Raw genomic sequence first — 18,687 nt, forward strand, 5'->3', positions numbered from 1 at the left:
AGAGAACGTCCGTTTATACAAAGCGTTTATTTTATACACATTACCTACAAAATATACAACGGTTAAAAACGATGGACGGGCGGAAGAACTGCTGGAAGGATCGCAGAGGACCGATGTCGATGCCCTAACGGTCAGTCTGTCCATAGGCTGCCTCAACCAGCCCAGCCCGCAGGTAGGTCTACAGAAGCTGCAGCAGCTGTGCAGTTTTAGTCAACTGAGAGCTTGGGAATTTAAAAGGCACCTGAAACAACTTCAGCTCTTAAAATTCCTTGCCGGTTGAGCTATCCAGAAAGTTACGCAGGTAACATCCACACCCTGCTTTTAACACTTGGAATAACACGTTGTTATTGTATTGTGGCACTGTTTGTTTTCTTCAACAAATCTGAAGTTACACATTTGCAATCCTAGTTTCATATTCAGACTAATCACAGCCTAAAATCCACTCAGTGTGGTCTTGTGAATCAAGATACAGTACAGTCTTACAATCAGGAAGATGCAAGCATATTTAAGACAATATTTAAAAGATTAAAGTCTTCTTAAAATAGCAGTGCTGTGAACCAGATCAATGAGCTACAGGTGAGCACGAGGAAAGTGGCTGGTGCACTGTACATATATACACACGCAATTTGACAAACGCGATCCTCAACATAGTTCTTAAATATTAAGACCAGTTCTCTCCAGCACAGACAGTATTTCTGCAAGCCTCTTAACCAGTTCCAGAAACAGCAACCAGATGAGGACAGCTGTAATGAGTAAGTGTGCTAATAAAACATCCCAGGATTGGCATGTGTTCTTTTCAATACTGTTCATGAGACAACAAAATTCAAACAGCAATTATTTTTGTCCTGAACACTGGTGTTACTCTGCTATGTACAACAGCTTACAAATACACAACACAAATGAGGTTTGGTTTTCAAGTTCAACTCCATAACCAATTCACATACTTTGCCTGGATGTTCTCTTCTAGCTGAAGTAAAAAAGTGACATTAATACTGAAAAGAGGTAATCAGAAGTAGCAAAAGCACTGATATGATAACAAAGAATTTGGATAAATAGTCAAGAAAGTAATATTGCACACTTTCACTGTCAACTGTGTAAGACTTTCATTACTAGGCAGTGACAACCAGTCCTGTTTGGTGGTGGGGGGTTTTTTTTGCTGTCATACTACCTTAAAAAAAAAAAGGTCATTTTTGGTTTCCATGGCAGTGGAAAAAACTGAAGGAAGACAGCCCTTATTGAACATGAGGCCTAGGTTTCAAAATTAGTTTTCCAGTCTGCAAGACAGAAAACAATGAAAAAGTTAAGACCTTGAACGCTGAGCCTAACTGCACTTCAGTTTCACAGGCTAAGTTCAAAATGACAAATGAAACAACACTAAATATCCTACATTCCAGTTTTGCATGCATCCACACAATTTCGTAAGGTGCATATAAGTGCTGCTCAGAAAAATACAATACTTTTCACATTTATTTCTGAAATATTTGCATCTTGAAAAAAAAAATAATGTGTAGAGAATGAACCACTAACACTTACATCATCACAGGACATGTTATATTCTGCCAAAACAGTTCGACATCGAGCTGCTATACTGTGTGCACCGTGTCAAGGAAAGCAGCCAGCATTTGTACACTAACAGCTCACTGAAGACACAGCAGTAGCATACACCAATACACTAACTAATGACTAAAATAGTTCAGTTGAAAAAACACAATCAAAGGATACATTGATGGTGCCACCACTCTTTTATGTATTCCAGCAAAGAACAAGCCTATTAGAGTAATACAGCTAATTGTGAAAAACGGGTGATTCCAAAGTGATGTGAAAAACGACACCTAGGAAATAAATCTCATTAGTTTTAGCATATACTTGCTACACACAGACAGAAAGCTGCTGTCCAGTTCACCGAATTAAAAACTGCTCTTAGTGGACAATTCTTTAGACACACCTTAAGTGGCAGTATTTTGCCATTGTGCGAGGACATAGTACAGAACTAGTCCAGATGGCTTGAAAGCCAGAAGTGATCTCTGAGATCCTTGGGAGAACAATCTTTAGCCTTTTGACTTTCAAGATACTACAGCACTTAACTGCAACACCAGGCTATGAGGCAGACTGCATACAGGACTAGCACAACCTTTACCTTTTGTGTCTCTGGGTCTATTAACCAGTTCCAAGCACCGGTTGCTGTGCAGACTGATACCACTATCAGAATCACTGATAAAAGAAAGAACAAGAATGTGAGTATCATATTTTACCCCTATCAAAAGCAGTTGTTCCCTCCCCCCCCCCCCAACAGAGGCTCTTAAGCACTTATTTCTTCTCCCATATCTAAGGGAGGAAAAACCTCCCCTTGGAAGGTAGAAATGAAAATATGTAAACAAACTTCTACTGTTTTTAACAGTAGACACTCCATACAGGTTTCCTGTATAGGTACAAAAAACTTAATTTCTTGCAAGTAAAAGCATTCCAATGCTTTGAAGAAACAACACTTTCTAAAACAACACAGCTAGAAAAACTAGGAGCTAGAAGACTGCAGTTAAGAGTTGTCCCAGCTATTCAGTATTCAGCTTTCATCCTGCTGGCTCCTCTATGTAGGAAAAAGCCTGAAGAATTAGCACCAACAGTTTCAGTGGCACAACTAAGTTGTATTATACTCCCCTCCAACCTCGACCAACACAGTTAGCAAGGAAAGTGGATGCAGAAAGGAGAGAAAAGAAAAAAAAAAAAAGTACCAGCAAACTACAACAGGAGACAGGAAACAAAACAAATACAGAATGGGTTCAGAAGAACGATCAACTCACTGTAAATGAAAAAGGCTAAACACAAACTATAGCAATATGAGACTGAGAGACTGTAAAGGGCTGGAGAGCAGCAGGTGATGAAAAAAAGAAGGAACAAAGCAGAGAAAGCTTGTGTTCTATTGCACATTCATAAAGCTCGGAGGCTTTCACTGGCAGCCTTGCAGGTCTGAGTAATTTTTGTTGAATGTAATGCTTGGATGGATGCAAATATACTTTACCATGATAAAAAAATAAATAAAGAGAACAAAAAACAACACACAAAGACACAACCTAGAGTTGCACATTCCATACTGATAATAAAAAGTTAAAACACAAAACAACACAAAAACAGTAACAAGTTAATTTTTAAAAGAAGGTTGGAAGAGATCTACCTAAAGCATATACTTCTTTTCTGTATGAGTACTTCTTTTCTGGGGTAAAAGGACAAAAAACGTAGCACTGAAATAAATACCCTCATCATACAGTAAAAAGTCTCTCTTACATATGAATTACAAAACTAACAAAATAGTTTCTCAGTATGGAAACCTCAGCAGAATCTTTGAAGCAAACAGCAGCCTATTTCCACCATGGACTACTGATCTGAAAATTGGCAGCACGCATAGGGTACATTCTGCTTCCCTCCTCAAGCTTTCCTGTTAGAACAGATGAAAATATATTCTGCTCTTAATTCTTTCTGCTTCAGGACTCACTGCTACAATTTCTTCACCCTCATTTTGAAGGACTATCTAACCTAGTCTTGTTTGATTCCAGAACCTGAGGTGTCTGGCTGGGCAATAAGAGCTTTCAGGAAACAAGCAAAAAAGCAGAACAACAAAAAGCAGCCCAGCAACAAGCAAAAACAAAACAGAAAAAAAAAAAACTACAACACATTAATGTCTCAGCTCTGAAGAATAACTCAGCCTTGACCTCATTCTATCTTGACATCTGGCAGTGTTGGCTTTAAAAACATATATACTGGACTATACCCAACTACTCAAGCCATTCTGCATACCAGATACAAACTTGTTCTTTTAATTCATACAGTTTTTATTTGTCAAATTTGTGTTCAACAGCGGTGGGAATGCTCAATGGGACCCAGGACATTGCTTCTGAATAACAACCAGGCAAGTATTATGCTTTAACTTGCACTAACACATTACTGCCCTGCAGCAGAGCATGGAAGTGCATGCACACTGCAGAAACTGTAAAAAGATCATTAAGTAGAGATTGTTGTGTGGGCAAACATAAATCAAAGTTTCACACCAGTAAATCTAAAAAGCATATAAAAGAGAATCGAGTTTATCCTTTGGAACATCAAACTTACTTCTCCAACGTCCTGTAGCTGGTTGCAAACACGCAATATATTCAGTTAGCCTTCTTTCAAAAGCTTTGAGATCTGAGGAAGATACATTGTAAGTGTAATTAGATCTTCATCTGCTTAGTCATATTGTGATGTAAAAGATTAAAGGAATTTGCTTTTTTCCCCAGCACACACCTCTTTCTTAAACAGGCAGAAGAAAACAAATGCATTCATCACATGGATGATAAAAAGCATTCAGAGTAACTCCACCCAACTCCAGATGAAAAGTGTAACGATGCCGTTACATTAAACACAAGAAACATTCCTACTTACAGAAAACAGAAATGGTTAAGAACTCAAAGTATTTTAAACAGCTTTAAGAATACCTAGATTTAGAGTAGCTTAAACAGCCCCTTCACACACAAATAGATAATGTATTTTAGAGATTAATTATATCAAGAAGCCTTTAGATTCTACTACTGAGATAGCAATGGAAAAAAAAAAGGGGTTGGCTATTTGCCAGCTGTTCAGCTACGTTTCAGCATAGCTCTGATGACATTATTTTGTAGAACACTTAATGCTATATGTCATACAGAGAGATACAGACACATAGAGATACATAGCAAACACTAATTCACTAATCTTAATACAATTCTTTTTTTCCCCCCCTCTAAATAGATGCTTCACCTTATTGTCATTGTTTTCTCAAGATCTTTCCATTTAAATTGTTGTTAAGAGATGAACAGCACTTCAAGTTCATGTTCCTAATTTGTGTAAAATCCTCACCAACCACCACTTGTCAAGGAGCTGTTTCACCCCGCCTGTTAGATTCAATCCTCTGTTCAACAAGGTCAATATTTGACAACATTCAGTCAAAGCTAGAATTCCACCCAGAGTTAAAAAGCTTTTTAATAACAAACACACCATTTTTCAGCTGAAGTGTTTCAGTTAACATCACCCTGAAAGTCCTTTCCTCCAACTTGAAGCTATTGCTAAGTTACTTAACCTATCATAGAGCAATTGGATTATAAGGAGAAAAGAACAGGTATTATAATCATTGCTAATGCACTTTTCTAACTTCAAACTATTCCCAAGAAGCAGCGAGTTCACGGCAGATGACAGCGCCCCGTCTGTGGCCACAGAACTGCTAACCGCGCTAATTGATGCCAACAGCTACAGCCAGCCCGGCAATTACAGCTAAGGAGCGGGGCACCGAGCCCTGCACCAGGCACTGCAGCACGGAGGGCATCGCAGGAGTCCTGCTCCAAGCGTGCTGTCAGCAAGAGCTTTAGAAAGAGCATCCCACAGGCATAGGGACAAGCTTATCTCGGTGGCCCGTGCCGTAAGAGCAGCTCCCAAGTGGGGCCACATCGCCCGACGGCCGCTTACTGGCATCCTCGCACTGCTGCAGCTCAGCGGATACAAAGCCCTGACTTCCAGCGGCGCAGCAAGGCGAAGGCCGGGCAGCGCGCGCGGCTTTCAGCGAGCCCAACGCGCCCCGAGCCGCTCAGCCGCCGCCGCTCCCGAGCAGGGCCTACTTACGGGGTCCGCTAAGCCCAGCAGCGCCAAGGGCGGCTGGGGAAGGGCCGCAGACCCACCCTACGCCCAGAACCGAGCGCCGAGGATCAGCGTTGCCGTACTCACCCTCCGCCTGCTCCAGTGAGTTCATAGCGGGCGGGCGCAGGGCGAAAGGCAACTACCGACAGCCCGGCCCTGCTCCCACCTCACACCCCTGCCACCGGCAGACCAGGCCCGCCCCGCCCCGCGCGGCGCTCGGCCACACCCCCAGAACAACGCCGCGCCTTATTGGACAGCCTCCCACTCCCGACGCCCTCCTCAGCAAGCGCTGTTCTCATTGGTTCCCGGGGAGGCAAGGGACGTGGTTTGGCCGTGTGTGGGTCATTAGGAGGGCGGGCGATGTGCGAAACGCTGCGTGGGGCTGTGTGTGCGTGTGAGGGAGTTGATGGTTGTGCCTCACGTGGCGGTGGTTGCTGAGGCTTTGGCGCGAGACTCATTAAACTTCACTCACAGACAGTGGCTGGGCTCGGGGGATTGGCTCAGGCCCTCGGTTTTCTGAGTGCAGCCACAAAACGTAGTGCCCTGCTCATGAGAAATAAAAGAGCCGATGGAGCCGCTCTGTGAGGCGCGCGGCAGCAGCCTGGGGGGGCGCCCCGCGCTCTCGCTCCCCCGCTCCCCTCGGCGCGCGCTTCCCGCCGCCCTCAGCAGAACCGTCCGTCAGCGGGGCCGCCTTCAGCAGCGCCGTCCCTCAGCACAACTGCGCCTCGGCGGGCCGCCCCCACAGCGGCTGTCCCTCAGCACAGCGTCCGCCGCCGCGCTGCTCCGGCCCCGCCTACCGGCTTGGGGCCGCATCGCAGCGCCGTGTGGGGACGGCGGCGGGCCGTGTGCGCTGTCTGAGCGGTACGTGGTGCTCGCGGCGCTATTTTATTATTTTAGTAGGTCTGTTTTGTAGTACCGAGATCCGCAGTCACGGTCGCTAGGTCCGTACCGCTGCCTCCCGGGATGCTGCGGTAACTGAGTTAAAATTTCCCGAGATAAGAGCTTTTCAAGTTTAAACGCCGCGATTGGCGACCCGTCCCGGGGCTGCGCGTTACCGCCAGCTTTCAGCCGCCGAGCTCCGTGCCGATGCCCTGCGCTCCGCTCCCGCTGGTGCCACCTGCCGCCCAGCTGCTGCCTTGCAGCTCCGCCGCGCCGAGCCGAGCCGTCCGTACGGCGTAACGCCGCCTCCCGTGTTTCGCTGTTCGTCGGTTTGTTTTGCTTGGAAAGTTGGTCGTCAGATAAAAGCAGCTTGATTTGATTAAAGACAAGCTATCTTTGGTAAGCTGCGCTTTTGTTTGTAAAACACAAATTGCTTTCTTTTTCTTGGAAGGCTCCTGCTATTAAAACCTGAGCTGGGGAACACGGTTTCCCTGTTGCAAAATGTGCAGCTGTGAAGGTGCTGGAGGCAGCCGGGCAAGCTGCTGGTGTCAGGCTGCCCGGGCCGGACATTAATACAAAGGCTGCTTTTTCAGTTGGTTTGCACAGCTGCAGATAAACTGAGTTTGTATGTTCTCTGTGAAAGCCACCAGATCTCTGGCCTTGTTTCCCTCTATTGGGGTCCTGATGGATGAAAAGCTGGACATGAGCCGGCAGCGTGCACTTGCAGCCTGGAAGGCCAACTGTATCCTGGACTGCATCAAAAAAGGAGTGGCAGCAGGCAAGGGAGGTGATTGTCCCCTTGTGAGGCCCTTTGAAGTACTGTGTCCAGCCTGGGGACCCGCAGTACAGGAAGGATGTGAAGCTGTTGGAGTGGGTCTAGAGGAGGGCCATGGAGATGATCAGAGGGCTGGAGCACCTCTCCTAACATGAAACATTGAGGCAGTTGGGATTGTTTAGCTTGAAGAAGAGAAGGCTCTGGGGAGACTGTGGCCTTCCAGTACTTGAAGGGAGTTTAGAAGGAGGAAGGGGGGGCTGGCTTTTTACATGGTCTATAATGATAGGACAAGGGGGAATGGCTTTAGACTATAAGAGGGGAGTTTTAGGTTAGAATTAGGAATAAATTTTTTACTCAGGAGGTGGTGAGGCCCTGGAACACGTTATCCAGAGAGGTTGTGGAAGACTTGTTCCTGGAGGCATTCAGGGCCAGGCTGGATGGGGACCCTGGGCAGCTTGATCTAGTGGCCAGCAGCCCTACCTGTGGCAGGGGATTGGAACTGAATGGTCTTTAAAATCCCCTTCAACCTTAGCCATTCCATTGTTCTCTGTCCTGGATGCTGATGGCAATAGGTATTGAGTGCATGAGGAAAAAAATGTGTAATGCTTATGCATGCAAATGCTTCTCTGTGGTGCATTCTGTAGTGATAGCTGACACTGTGCTGCTCCCATCTGTTCTGCTTATAATAACATTTATATGAGTGGGCAAGCAGGACTGGCTGTTGGTCTGTAGGACTGAGCTTCTGAAGTTATTGGAAGAATCTGAAATAAAGGACGAGGAAAGTATAGTAACAATTGCACTGGAGAGTGATTCTATCAGTAATAAAGAATTAATCTGCTGTAGAATTTGTCTTTTTGGCTCTTCCCACAGATTCCAAAGAAAAGTTCAAGCAGATGTAAGAGAGTAACTGCAGACAATTGGGATGTAGTAATTAGGAGCTTATTATAAGCAACTGCAGCACTGCTTTTTTACAATGGGGAAAGGAGACTTTATTCTGTTAATAGAATATTGTTTATGCATTTTCTGTGGTAGCTATTTCAAGGAGATTCTTGTCTTTGTTTTGAGATGCTTGAAAACCTGAATGAGTCAGGGCGCTCCTGAGTACTAAAACATACACCTTCCATCCCTGCTGTCTCTCATGATTTGTTACCTGCTGTAGGTGTGACTGTTTCAACTTCAGAAGCTTGTCACCTGTAGCAACGCTTGGGTTTCAAAGGTGAAGCACACTGAGATTTAGAAAACTTGCACTGCCTTTGTAAATAGCGCTGGAAATGCAGAGTCCTGACAGACTGATTGTTTTGTTTTGATATAAACAAATATGATAGTGTGGGTGCTTAGCTCTGGGAGAAAGGGTTAGGCTACAAATACCATCTTTACTCTTGCTTCAAAAAAAAAAAAAAAAAAAAGAATCCAATGCACGCTGGATTCAGAGGCATCGTCGGCTGCCCAGTTTAGGGAGCCTGTTTAATGTATAAGCTGTGCTGAATGTGTTTTAAAATCTCATTTTCAAGCACCTAGTTCTCCTTTGCTTAAGTATTCTGGAGGTGCTTCAAGAATACTTGCCCTGTTTGTTTTGGAATAGAAATCAACGTAGTATGTTTTTCCTAGAAATCAAAATGTCATCATGGATCAAAATTTCCGGGGGTCAAATCTAAGAGCCTACTGATGGCAAAAGGTGCTGTAACTACCTGAAACAGTTTCAAGGTGGTTTCTTTTCATTTTTATAGAATTTTCTATGGATGTTAAGGTTGTTGTGAAAATATGATTTGTGGTCGTTTTGCTGTCATTGTTCTTAAGTTTCATCACAAAAAAAAAATATTATTGTTTTAGAAATGGCTTTATACAAGACTACAAGAAAGAAAGAAAGATAAGCTCTTGTGTTGACTTTTGGTTGAAGAGACTCTGAGACGAATTGCACTTCAGAAAAATTAAACTTCACTATCTGAATGAATTGAGTAGTCGAGTTGGCTGAGTTAGAAGGAAGTAGATGTACAAAATTAAACGTGCATAAAACTGGGCTGCTTTTAGTACAGTTACGTTGCCCGTGGAGATTTCTAGCGTCCTGAAAGCATCAGGAAGTTGTAATATGCAGTTATTTATAGTCCCATGTGTTTGTCGATGTGCAGCTCTCCTGCTGATCTCTTTTATCTTCCTCTACCTATTAGGTTGATTTCTGAACAGATACAGACATTTTACAACTGTTTTTATTCATAATTTTCATGATTTGTGGCACACAAACTAAATCTATGGGAGGGAAGAAGTTTCAAGAGCAATGAGGTTCACACCCCTTACTCAATTATAATACTTTTATTTGTAATAAAGAACTTGAACAGTTCAAATGCTTTTATTGCTGTTTTTTCTTTTTCCAACTAGCTTTCACTTTTTTTTTTCTTTACAATTCCATTGATTGGAGACTAGCTAACATAAATGAGAGTCAAGAAAGTAATTGTCATCACACTAGAGTTATAACTTGAATGAACTGTTACTCGGGGTTAGTACATCTGTTAGTAATTCTTGATATCTCTTTCTGACAACATCTGTAAAGCCTTAAAATTAACTGCAAAAGGAGTGAGTATACATTTGAATTACTTCATAGTGCAGAGGTGACTGGGAGAGATGTGCTTTGTCAGCCTAGAGTGATGTCTGAGGTATCTCTTTTTGAGATGCAGGGGATACATCTTTGAGCTTAGCATCTTTCATATCTATTTCTGGTTTTACAGCTGTACTTTCAGCACAATGTGAGAGCATCTGTTAGCAGCATCTGCTATCAGAGATAATTAGGATGGGTCACTTGTTTCTTACTTTGCTTGCATTTCCAGCCTTGTTCTGCACATTTTCCTCTATGCAATCTCTTCTCCTGCTTATGTTTCTCAAACAATCCATCCCTCTTGAGGCATCACGTTATTTCAGAGATACTATGTTAACACAATGTTTTTGAATGTACTGATCTGGTATTTTTATACATGAATTTATTGCAGGAAATATCTCCCAACCTTGGTAATTGTTATCCTAACTTACACTTAGATATGAGGATATTGTTTATATGCTTTATATTCCTTTTTTAATTATATTTTTGGGAGCTTAAAATCTTACCATAAAATTGTCTCCTTATCCTTCATTCAATCCCATTTTCTATGAGAAGTGTTATATATAGAGAGAACTATATTTTTATTAGAAAATCCATATTCAGAATTTCTTGGCTTAGTCAACAAAAAAATTCTCATCAGAATAATTTTAGTCTTCATTACCTTCTGAAGTTTATCCTGGAAGAACAACTTTGTCAATTTGCAGCAGCTTCAGTAGAAAAGAGGAAGCCTTTTGGTTGGACATCTGAGCAAAATCACAGGATTCTCTACAAAATGTAATTTATGCCGTGATATAATAGAAGACTCATTTTTCATTCTTAGAATTATAGTTTGAGACTTGAACATGGGAAGCTTTGGCTTGAGATGCTAAACAGTGCCTGAATTGCAGTTCTCTATAAAGCTATTACAACTTCTTTTTCTGGAACAGAAATGAGTGAGAAAGGAAGTTGTACTACTGCCCTAAGTACCCAGAAGTACATAAGAACTTCTGGGTACTTAGGGCAGTAGTACAACTTCCTTTCCCATCTCCTATGGTGTTTCAGAGAGAAGGCCCCTTACATCCAAGATAACTTTTATCATTTCTCTTAACGCATAAAGTAGCTTAAAAGCATGATGTGCAAGAACCGCTCTGTAATTAGCACAGTGTTTTAGTAAGCCATGCTGTCTTTTCTTTGCTGTTTGTCTTCAATATTATTTAATCCCCATACTTTCTTGACTTTCAGTTCAGACATAGATCCAGGTGTATTCCATATGTTCTGGAGTAAATACGTAACAGAATTGATGATATGAAGATGTATATGAAATAGTGAATCTTTGGATATTAGGAATATGATATCAGATTAAACAAAGTTCCCTCAGCAGCTTCACGAAGCCTTTTTTGTCATGTTTTTGTACCATGACAGAATGTCTGTTCAGTCTTGAATCGTATTTATTCAATTTTTCAATTCCTAATCCTCCTCATTTAATAATTCCCAAATACTGTTTTCTCACCTTGTGATCTCCCAGTTTTGTGTTTGGTTTTCTAAAACAAATAAGCAAAAAACAATGCCCAGAAGTCAGCTAACAGGAAAGCCATCTATTTATCTGCTTTTTCCTTTTTTGAGGGGTACCTTAGCTCTTTGAATGTCTTTCCTCATAGGATAATGCTGAGTAGCAGAGTTGTGTTCTTACTGACTTTCAACTTTGAAAAGTGAATAAGAATAAGGGTAGTTTGTTTAAAAATATTAGAATTGTGACAAAGATATTACCCCATAATAAAGACTCATAGGAAAACCAACTCATTCTTGTCAAAGTGAAGGTCTGAAGCTGAAAGCAAAACTTGTTTCTTACCTTTTGAATACTGAAGTTCTATGTTCTTGCTCTTGGTTGACCAAGAGAGGAGGTGAGACCACTGTTCCTGCCTGCCTGATAATTCTCCATCTGTAGGTGTGTCCCCATCTCCCTGCTTGGTTGGCAGCTGCCACTGAGTAGCATAGCCCAGAGGTGCAAACAGCAGCTGTGATGGATGTGGAGCATCACTGGACAGGTACTGGTGTTTTTACAACCATATTCATATGGCTGACAGCATCCGGAAGGTTGGCACCCGGTCAATCCCTTGAGCTCCTCTGCTTATAGCTTTACTCAGGAGTAAGAAGTTTGTTAACTTCTGAAAATATGGGCCATATACTCTGTGGCTTTGCCAGGACATGCTGTATTTCTTACTGTTTCCCAACCATTGGACATACTTTTCTTCAACCTGAGATCCTATTTGCAGCAGCTGCTTTGAGGGTTGGTTGTATTTGGCCATCTGCTTGTCCTGTACTCTTAATATTTGATACCACTTTTGCAAAATAGATTCATTCCAAGCACAGATACTCTTTAATAAAAACAAACAAAATGACCAAACCCACTCAAGTCTGGTTATCGTTCATTGTCTCTCACATTGCTCTTTACCTGCTTCCAAAAGAGCGTATTCAGAAATTACATGATTTCTCTGGTAAGGGCTTTCATTGCTTTTTTCTGTTGTATTGCAGTTATTCCAGAGAAGTAGGAGATAATTTCTCTAGAGGCTTTCAGTCAATCATCTTTCAATAAAAATATAATGTTCCTAGAAGCTAAATGGATTCTTTCCCTTGAATTATTTGTGCTCAGTTAGGCTATCAGGCCTTCTTTAAAACAAACAAACAAACAAAAACGTGACAACACCCCTTCCCTGCCGTATTTGCTTGTGTTAATACTTGCATTAGATCATGTTTTACATCACTTTCTGTACATCACTTATCCTAGAACATGGGATCTTTGGGAAGTCCAACAGTTAGTACAAATAGAACACAACATAGTTCTGTTTTGGAGAATTCTCACAATTATGCTATGGAAATATAAAAAGAGGAAAAAGCAGAAAGACATGACTGTTACTTTTTTCTGTGTGAAGTTGTGCTTGTGGACAACATCTCGTAGTACAGGCAAGTATGTACTTGAGTTGAGGTCTTATGGCAAGTTAATAATGCAGCGTAAGATCCAGCTTAGATACTGTAATTCCAAAAGCATGCTTAATTTAGAGCATATAAATGATGTACAAGTGCCACATCTTATTTTGGGAAGCAAATAGAGGGAAATATGATCCCTCAGGTTGCTGATGAAGGAGCTTCCAAATGTAAACTGTTCAGTACCTCTTTACTCAAGGGAAAAGAAATGAAGCAAAAGCTTTAGAAGGATCTTGTGTAAGCAGAATTCTGGCTTTAAACATCCCATTGGGATTGCATTCTTTTGTAATGATTGATGTGATGTCAATATATTTTTTAGACTTTCATTAAAAAACATTAGGAGGAGCTCACTGAACTTTGTCATAGTGTATCATGAGGCATTCAGTAGATTAGAGAAACAAGACCTATTCACTTTTCCCTGAAGCCATTTAATTAAAGAGAGGCAAAGGAGTAATAGTACACCACTTGTGTTCATTTTGAAAGTATATAATTTTTAAGGAATGAATTTTGAAAGTCTATTGTGTGTTTTTTATCATAGCTTAATATTTTGGATTATTTTAGTTTTTAAAAGAGTTTTCTGGTGACACATATCTAATTCATTTTCTTATTTCTTTTACTGTAAATCCTTACCAGCCGTGTCAGAAGTCATTCGTCCTCCCAAGATGATTATTCAAAGGATTTTGAAGATCTGAATAGGTAAGAAACTCTCAGTACTTCCTTTGTTTTGTGAACATCCTAAGTATTTGATAGAAAATTATTTGTAGCGCTGTAGTAGAAATTTATATTAATTTTAGTATTCACCGGGGTGTATGCAATAATATTATGTTATGTATAATATTAATAGGGAAGGAAAATATTTTGTCCCTTGAAGCCTACCAATTCCTAGGCTCTGTTCTTCAGAGACTGAAATCCAGAGCACCGTCTCTTGTGGGTGTCTGGCCCCTGAGTTCTCATTAAGTCTGTGGGAAGAGTGAATGTTCTTCAGCTAGTCCTGATGGAGCTTTTGTAGTGATTTGAATTGCCAGCTTTTGTGGTGTACAGGCTTCATTCTAGATACTTAATTTCTGAAATGGTTATATTTCTCCATGTTATGCTTTGTTTTAAGAGCAAACAGGGCTTTTCTCCTGTTCTTCTCTTTCCTTCTTTATTTTTTTCCCCCAAATACACACGTACGTGTTTTATCTGTTCAGGAGTAATCCTGCAGATTTTGAGGATTTTATACTTTTAGTTGCCCATTTCCTTAAATGCTATTTTATTTCTGTTGGCAGTAAGGGAAACTGACTCTAAACCTACCTGTCTGGAAAGCAGAGTGCATAATCAAGCTACCTGAAAATGATTATTTTCTAACGTTTTGGTTCTCAAGCTTGAGGAAAATTTCTCAACATTTTCACCTCTTTAAAATCAGATTATCAGTGAATTTCATATTATTAATTTGATATTCATCCAGTTTAAAAAAAAAAAAATGGAATGGGACTGGATAGTGTGGTCCTTTAAGAACTGTTGTGGTAGCAGCTCTTGTAGGAAGTTAACAATGAGACTTTTTTAATGAACTACTACGGAGTTATTTAAAAGAATATATGAAAAAGATACCCAGCTTGACAGGAATATCATTGTACTGAGCACAAAACTAACATGCATTTGACCTGATTTTAACAGGTTGGCCTTCCATTTGCAACTTGAACTCTCACCTGTGATGAAAAGTGTTTTTCTTTTGACTTACCATCTTTACATGGGCTTTCTTGGATCATACTGTCACTCAGAATTTGAGTTAAAATGTAAGAATAGCCATATGAAATGAAATAATTGTCCATTTTTTGACAATTACATTTCATAATGCTATGAACAAATAGCTATTCAATTAAAGCTGATTATTGTCCAGTCTGTAACACTGGGAAAAAATAAATAATGTAAAGCTTTATTTTGCCCATTTTTCATCATATCTGCTTGCCAAAGCAGTTTTGAATACTTATGGTCTGAAATGTGATAGTAGTTTTCAAAATAGGGTATTTTTTGAGATCAAAAGTATGTACTCTCTACAGTTTAACTGAGTAGTACATGGAATTCTAAATATGTAGTTGGGAATGTCCTATTATACTTTGGCAAATGTGTTAATTTTATTTTCCTGTAAAAAGGAAGGTCAGTTGCTTCCTAATATCCTAGAAAGTGCATCTGATCTAACAAACATGCTGCTTTTGATTTTTATACCTCACAACACTGGACATGATCTTTGTGACTTGCAGAACATATAAGAAAATGACAACAGTGTAAGACTGGCAACAACCTTCTGTTTGAATACAAACAGCTTCTCTTCTTTGATTCATGGGAGTGTGCTGGAGTTATAGGCAGTCACCTTATATGGGTCAGGTCTTGCACAACCTCACCAAGAAGTTAAAAACAATGGGTTTATGTTCCTAAAAAGTCATGTGTAGTGCTTTGTTCTTACACTGTAATCATGCCTCAAGATTCTATCAGAAGTAAATTTAGCTTGCTTTAGAGATGTCTCTTAAAACAATCCCTATTCAGAGCTGTGGTTAAAATTTTAATGTGTTGAAAGAAATGTAAAACACTGATTCACTGCACTTGATAACAAAATTTGACCTAGTTAAAATGTGAGAGAGCTTTGAAATTGTTCACTAAATTAATTTCTAATAATTCATAGTATATGGAGTGATTAAACATTTGTCCTGGATTTCTTCTTTCTGAATGACGTGACACACATGCAACTAAAGCAGGCAGATATAATAACTAATGGTAGGAAGTTGTATGGAAATCGCATAATTGATGTTTCTCATGTGGATTTTATATTGATTCACTTACATAGAATAACATTTGGGGGGGGAGGGAGTGTCTGTCTTTGTTTTAGAACTCTTTATTGTACACTTAAATTTTGCATCTTTTCCTGTATCGTGAGCACAGTAGTAAAAAGGCATTTTCTGCTGATTGGAAAGTAGCTGCCTTGTTCTATAATGAGGAAAAAAGTAATCTGAATTTAAATGAATTCTGTGATAATATTGTACTCATTTCAAGTGTAGACATTTGTGAAAGTTTTTATGGAATTGGAAATCTTTATCTTAAATTTAGTTTTAAATCATGAGTGACTAGCAACGCTCTGACAGTGGGAAGGAGAAAATAAAACTTTTCTTTTACACTTCCAGTGCAATTCATATACATGTGCTAAATCAAAGTGACCTCTGCAGCTGCAGGGAAGTTGTATCAGTACTCAACTGAAGGTTCTAAAAATGTTTTGTTACATACAGGCTTAACAGCTGTATTTTTTTTATCCTTTTGCAAATGTGTGAAGTAGATGAAAACACAAGCTTGATTAAGTCAGCGTGCTCTCTTCTCTGTAGTAAATCATGATACAGCCATGGAGGATCACTGGCTATCGTAGTTACAGCATTTGGGAATATATTTGCTGAATGTGAACAACAGTAGTATACCAAGTTCTCACATAAGGCAACAGATATGGTGGATGGCTACCTAGCATAGAAGCTCCATGAGGGTTATGGTGTGTCTCTAGCTGTTAGGCATTTTTCTGTTCAGTGAGGAAACATACTTGAATTGGAAGGATTTGAGCTTGGTAAGTGACTATGCAAAGACCAGGAAAGGTATGATTCAAGGTATTTTTTTTCCCCCCTGAAATACAACTTCAAGCATCTTTTAAATCTGATAGGAGTCTGGATAGATTCCATGTAAGTAAACTGTAAATAAATTATGACAATAAAGATAAAACATGTGCAGAGTATGTCAATGTGAGTATTCATGGTCATGTACATCCTGAAGTAGGTTGCATATATTTCTTCACAAAACTGGAAGAACTGTAAGAGCATATGCAGATACCCTAATGTACAATTGCTCTTGTGGGTATTTCAATCATCTGCTAATGCTATTGAGCTGAAATTTTAAAAACTCTGCACATTGCACACACTTATGTGTTTAAGCTACTGATATCCAACAGTGCATTAAACAGAATGAAACTCTTGCTCTGACAGTGTTCAGTAACTGAATGGTGTATACATTTATTTGTGAAGTTTAGATTTCTACAGAACATCTCCAAAAGATAAAATATAACCAGCTACGTCATACATTTATTATAGACTTTAAATATCTGTGCTTTTTTTACCTTAGGAGCTACTCTATGGAAACTTCCCTTTGTGACAAGGGATTTGTGAGAAGGTTCTTACAAGTTTCTACTTGTGCTCTTAATGTATTTTGAAGAATTGCTCACCTCTTGATCGTATAAATTATGCCTTGTTGAGCAAACTGGTCCTTTAATTTAAGTTGATAATACAACTTACCATGGATATGAAAGGCCACGTACGAACAGTGCCACTCATACTTTAAGCAAAATTCCATCTCTTCTTCCACTGCCAAGCAAGAATGCTGTTTTAGGCCAGTCACCCCTTTCTCAGCTTAAACCTGCATTGCTGAGTGTTAGACCGTTAGGGGGTGGTCTTCCAACACAACTGAACCTTTGTATTTCCAAGTATTTCATTCTCTGTTTTCATGACTAATGTGATCACTTGCCACAGTATGTTTGCTTGTAAAAGTAGAACAATACATGGTTAATACTTTGTGAATTACATCAAGTCGGTAAGTGGGACTTGGAAAAATCTGAACTTGCAAATACTTAGCAGTGATCAAATAATACTTGAAAGAGTGGAACTCAGCCATGCTATTTTCAGAGCAAACTTTATGTGAAAAGATAGGAGAGTAGGGGAGTATACTATTCTTCATCTAAAAATGAATTCGTTCCAACGTTATGAAAGCATAAGAATATAAAGCTTATCTTTTATGTCCTTAGTCTGAAATCAGATTCAACTACTGTCCTTGCATCTGTTTGAAGTTGGTATGGGTTGAGGTGAACACCTGGCTATTTTAGAAAGGCTTTTTTTCTTCTCCCGTTGTGAACTTTCCCGTTCCACAAAGCTTTCTTTTTCAGTTACCAAGTTGGTTGCAATTCTTTTGAGTTACTGAAGCTCATTGAAAACCAAAAGCGTGGCAGAAACAGTGAGGGCGGTTCAGATTTTAAACATGAATATTCTTAGATGCATAGGATTAGGGTATGGTGCTTTGTTGTAAATTAAATACTGCTCTCATGATTTAAATAAATAGGTAAATCAGTTTTTAAAAAGTTGTGAAATCTTCTTAATTGGACTACATTCTTTTATTAAATGGTAGTGTAAAAAGAAACAGCATGTGCACTCTTGACAGCTATTGATATTACTGCTGAGTCTGGTTCCTTGGCATGAATACTGAATTGGAACTTGTGACCTACATTATGGTCACGGATTAAAATCCTGCTTAGAACAACCCACAGATGTCATCTAAAATGTTTGTCTTGGACAATCAGTAAGAAGTAAGATCTGACTTTAACCTTTCCATAACAATTGTATTAATTTGTCATGTTGTTTCAACTTATGTGCAAGGTTAACATTAGTATCAGGGTGAGATTTACTTTGTAGTATGCTTGTGCTAAGTTTAGTAACACCACAGGCCAGTGTGCCCTGTGTTACATGCACCCAGGAAAGCTGTACTGCAGCTCAGTACTCGTACGTCTTTTGAAGTAGGACACTGTGGATGCTAACAGCTACGGCACTCCTCGCTGGGCGTGGGGTGAAGCTGCTTTGTCTGCAGGGCTGGTTTCTGTGCACTTCAGGCAGGTGCTAAGGCCTGGTGTTTTCACATACTTGTAGTTAAGAGCATCCTGTGCAAGCAAAAGCAAGTTGTACTGTTGTGCTTTTTTGTTTGTTTTTAAACAGAATCAGCTTTCTCTGCAGAGCTTCTCTCCAGCAGGTCATCCCCTAACTTGTATTGATGCATGCAGTTATTCCTCTCCAGATAATACGTT

General features: G+C 40.0%; 2 protein-coding genes and 1 non-coding gene across 4 annotated transcripts in view; 1 reads left to right on the forward strand and 2 right to left on the reverse strand.

Annotated features, from left to right (window-relative positions):
• Positions 1 to 12: 12 nt before the first annotated feature.
• CNEP1R1 (CTD nuclear envelope phosphatase 1 regulatory subunit 1) lies at positions 13 to 5,869 on the reverse strand. Its single transcript, XM_031615006.2, has 6 exons — positions 5,722 to 5,869; positions 4,102 to 4,173; positions 2,138 to 2,211; positions 1,723 to 1,832; positions 1,534 to 1,588; positions 13 to 1,274 (listed from the first exon to the last, which is right to left on the reverse strand). The coding sequence occupies exons 1-6, from the start codon at positions 5,744 to 5,746 to the stop codon at positions 1,233 to 1,235; spliced, it is 378 nt and encodes a 125-aa protein (XP_031470866.1). The 5' UTR covers positions 5,747 to 5,869; the 3' UTR covers positions 13 to 1,232.
• Positions 4,962 to 5,041, reverse strand: LOC149916130 (small nucleolar RNA SNORD36). Its single transcript, XR_016470930.1, has one exon. It is a non-coding gene; the product is annotated as a small nucleolar RNA SNORD36 (small nucleolar RNA).
• Positions 5,870 to 5,974: 105 nt separating the features above from the next.
• The window catches only part of ZNF423 (zinc finger protein 423), a 232,567-nt gene continuing 219,854 nt past the window's right edge, over positions 5,975 to 18,687 (forward strand). The window contains exons 1-2 of one of the 2 annotated variants that reach the window (XM_090149949.1): positions 5,975 to 6,912; positions 13,470 to 13,532. The gene's annotated coding sequence lies outside the window, so the exon portion shown is untranslated. The remainder of the gene's footprint in view (positions 6,913 to 13,469; positions 13,533 to 18,687) is intronic. The other variant, XM_090149950.1, reaches the window with a different exon arrangement.

This window comes from Phasianus colchicus, chromosome 13 (genome assembly GCF_987193195.1).
Source record: "Phasianus colchicus chromosome 13, bPhaCol1.hap1.1, whole genome shotgun sequence".
NCBI lineage: Eukaryota > Metazoa > Chordata > Aves > Galliformes > Phasianidae > Phasianus > Phasianus colchicus.

Excerpts from the sequence above, each read along its gene's own strand:
- CNEP1R1 (XM_031615006.2), bottom strand. The coding sequence starts at position 5,746 with ATGAACTCACTGGAGCAGGCGGAGG. Across the intron at positions 4,174-5,721 it reads CTCACTGGAGCAGGCGGAGG|ATCTCAAAGCTTTTGAAAGA; the intron begins GTGAGTACGGCA and ends TATCTTCCTCAG. Across the intron at positions 1,589-1,722 it reads AGAGTGGTGGCACCATCAAT|TATAGCAGCTCGATGTCGAA; the intron begins GTATCCTTTGAT and ends CGGTGCACACAG.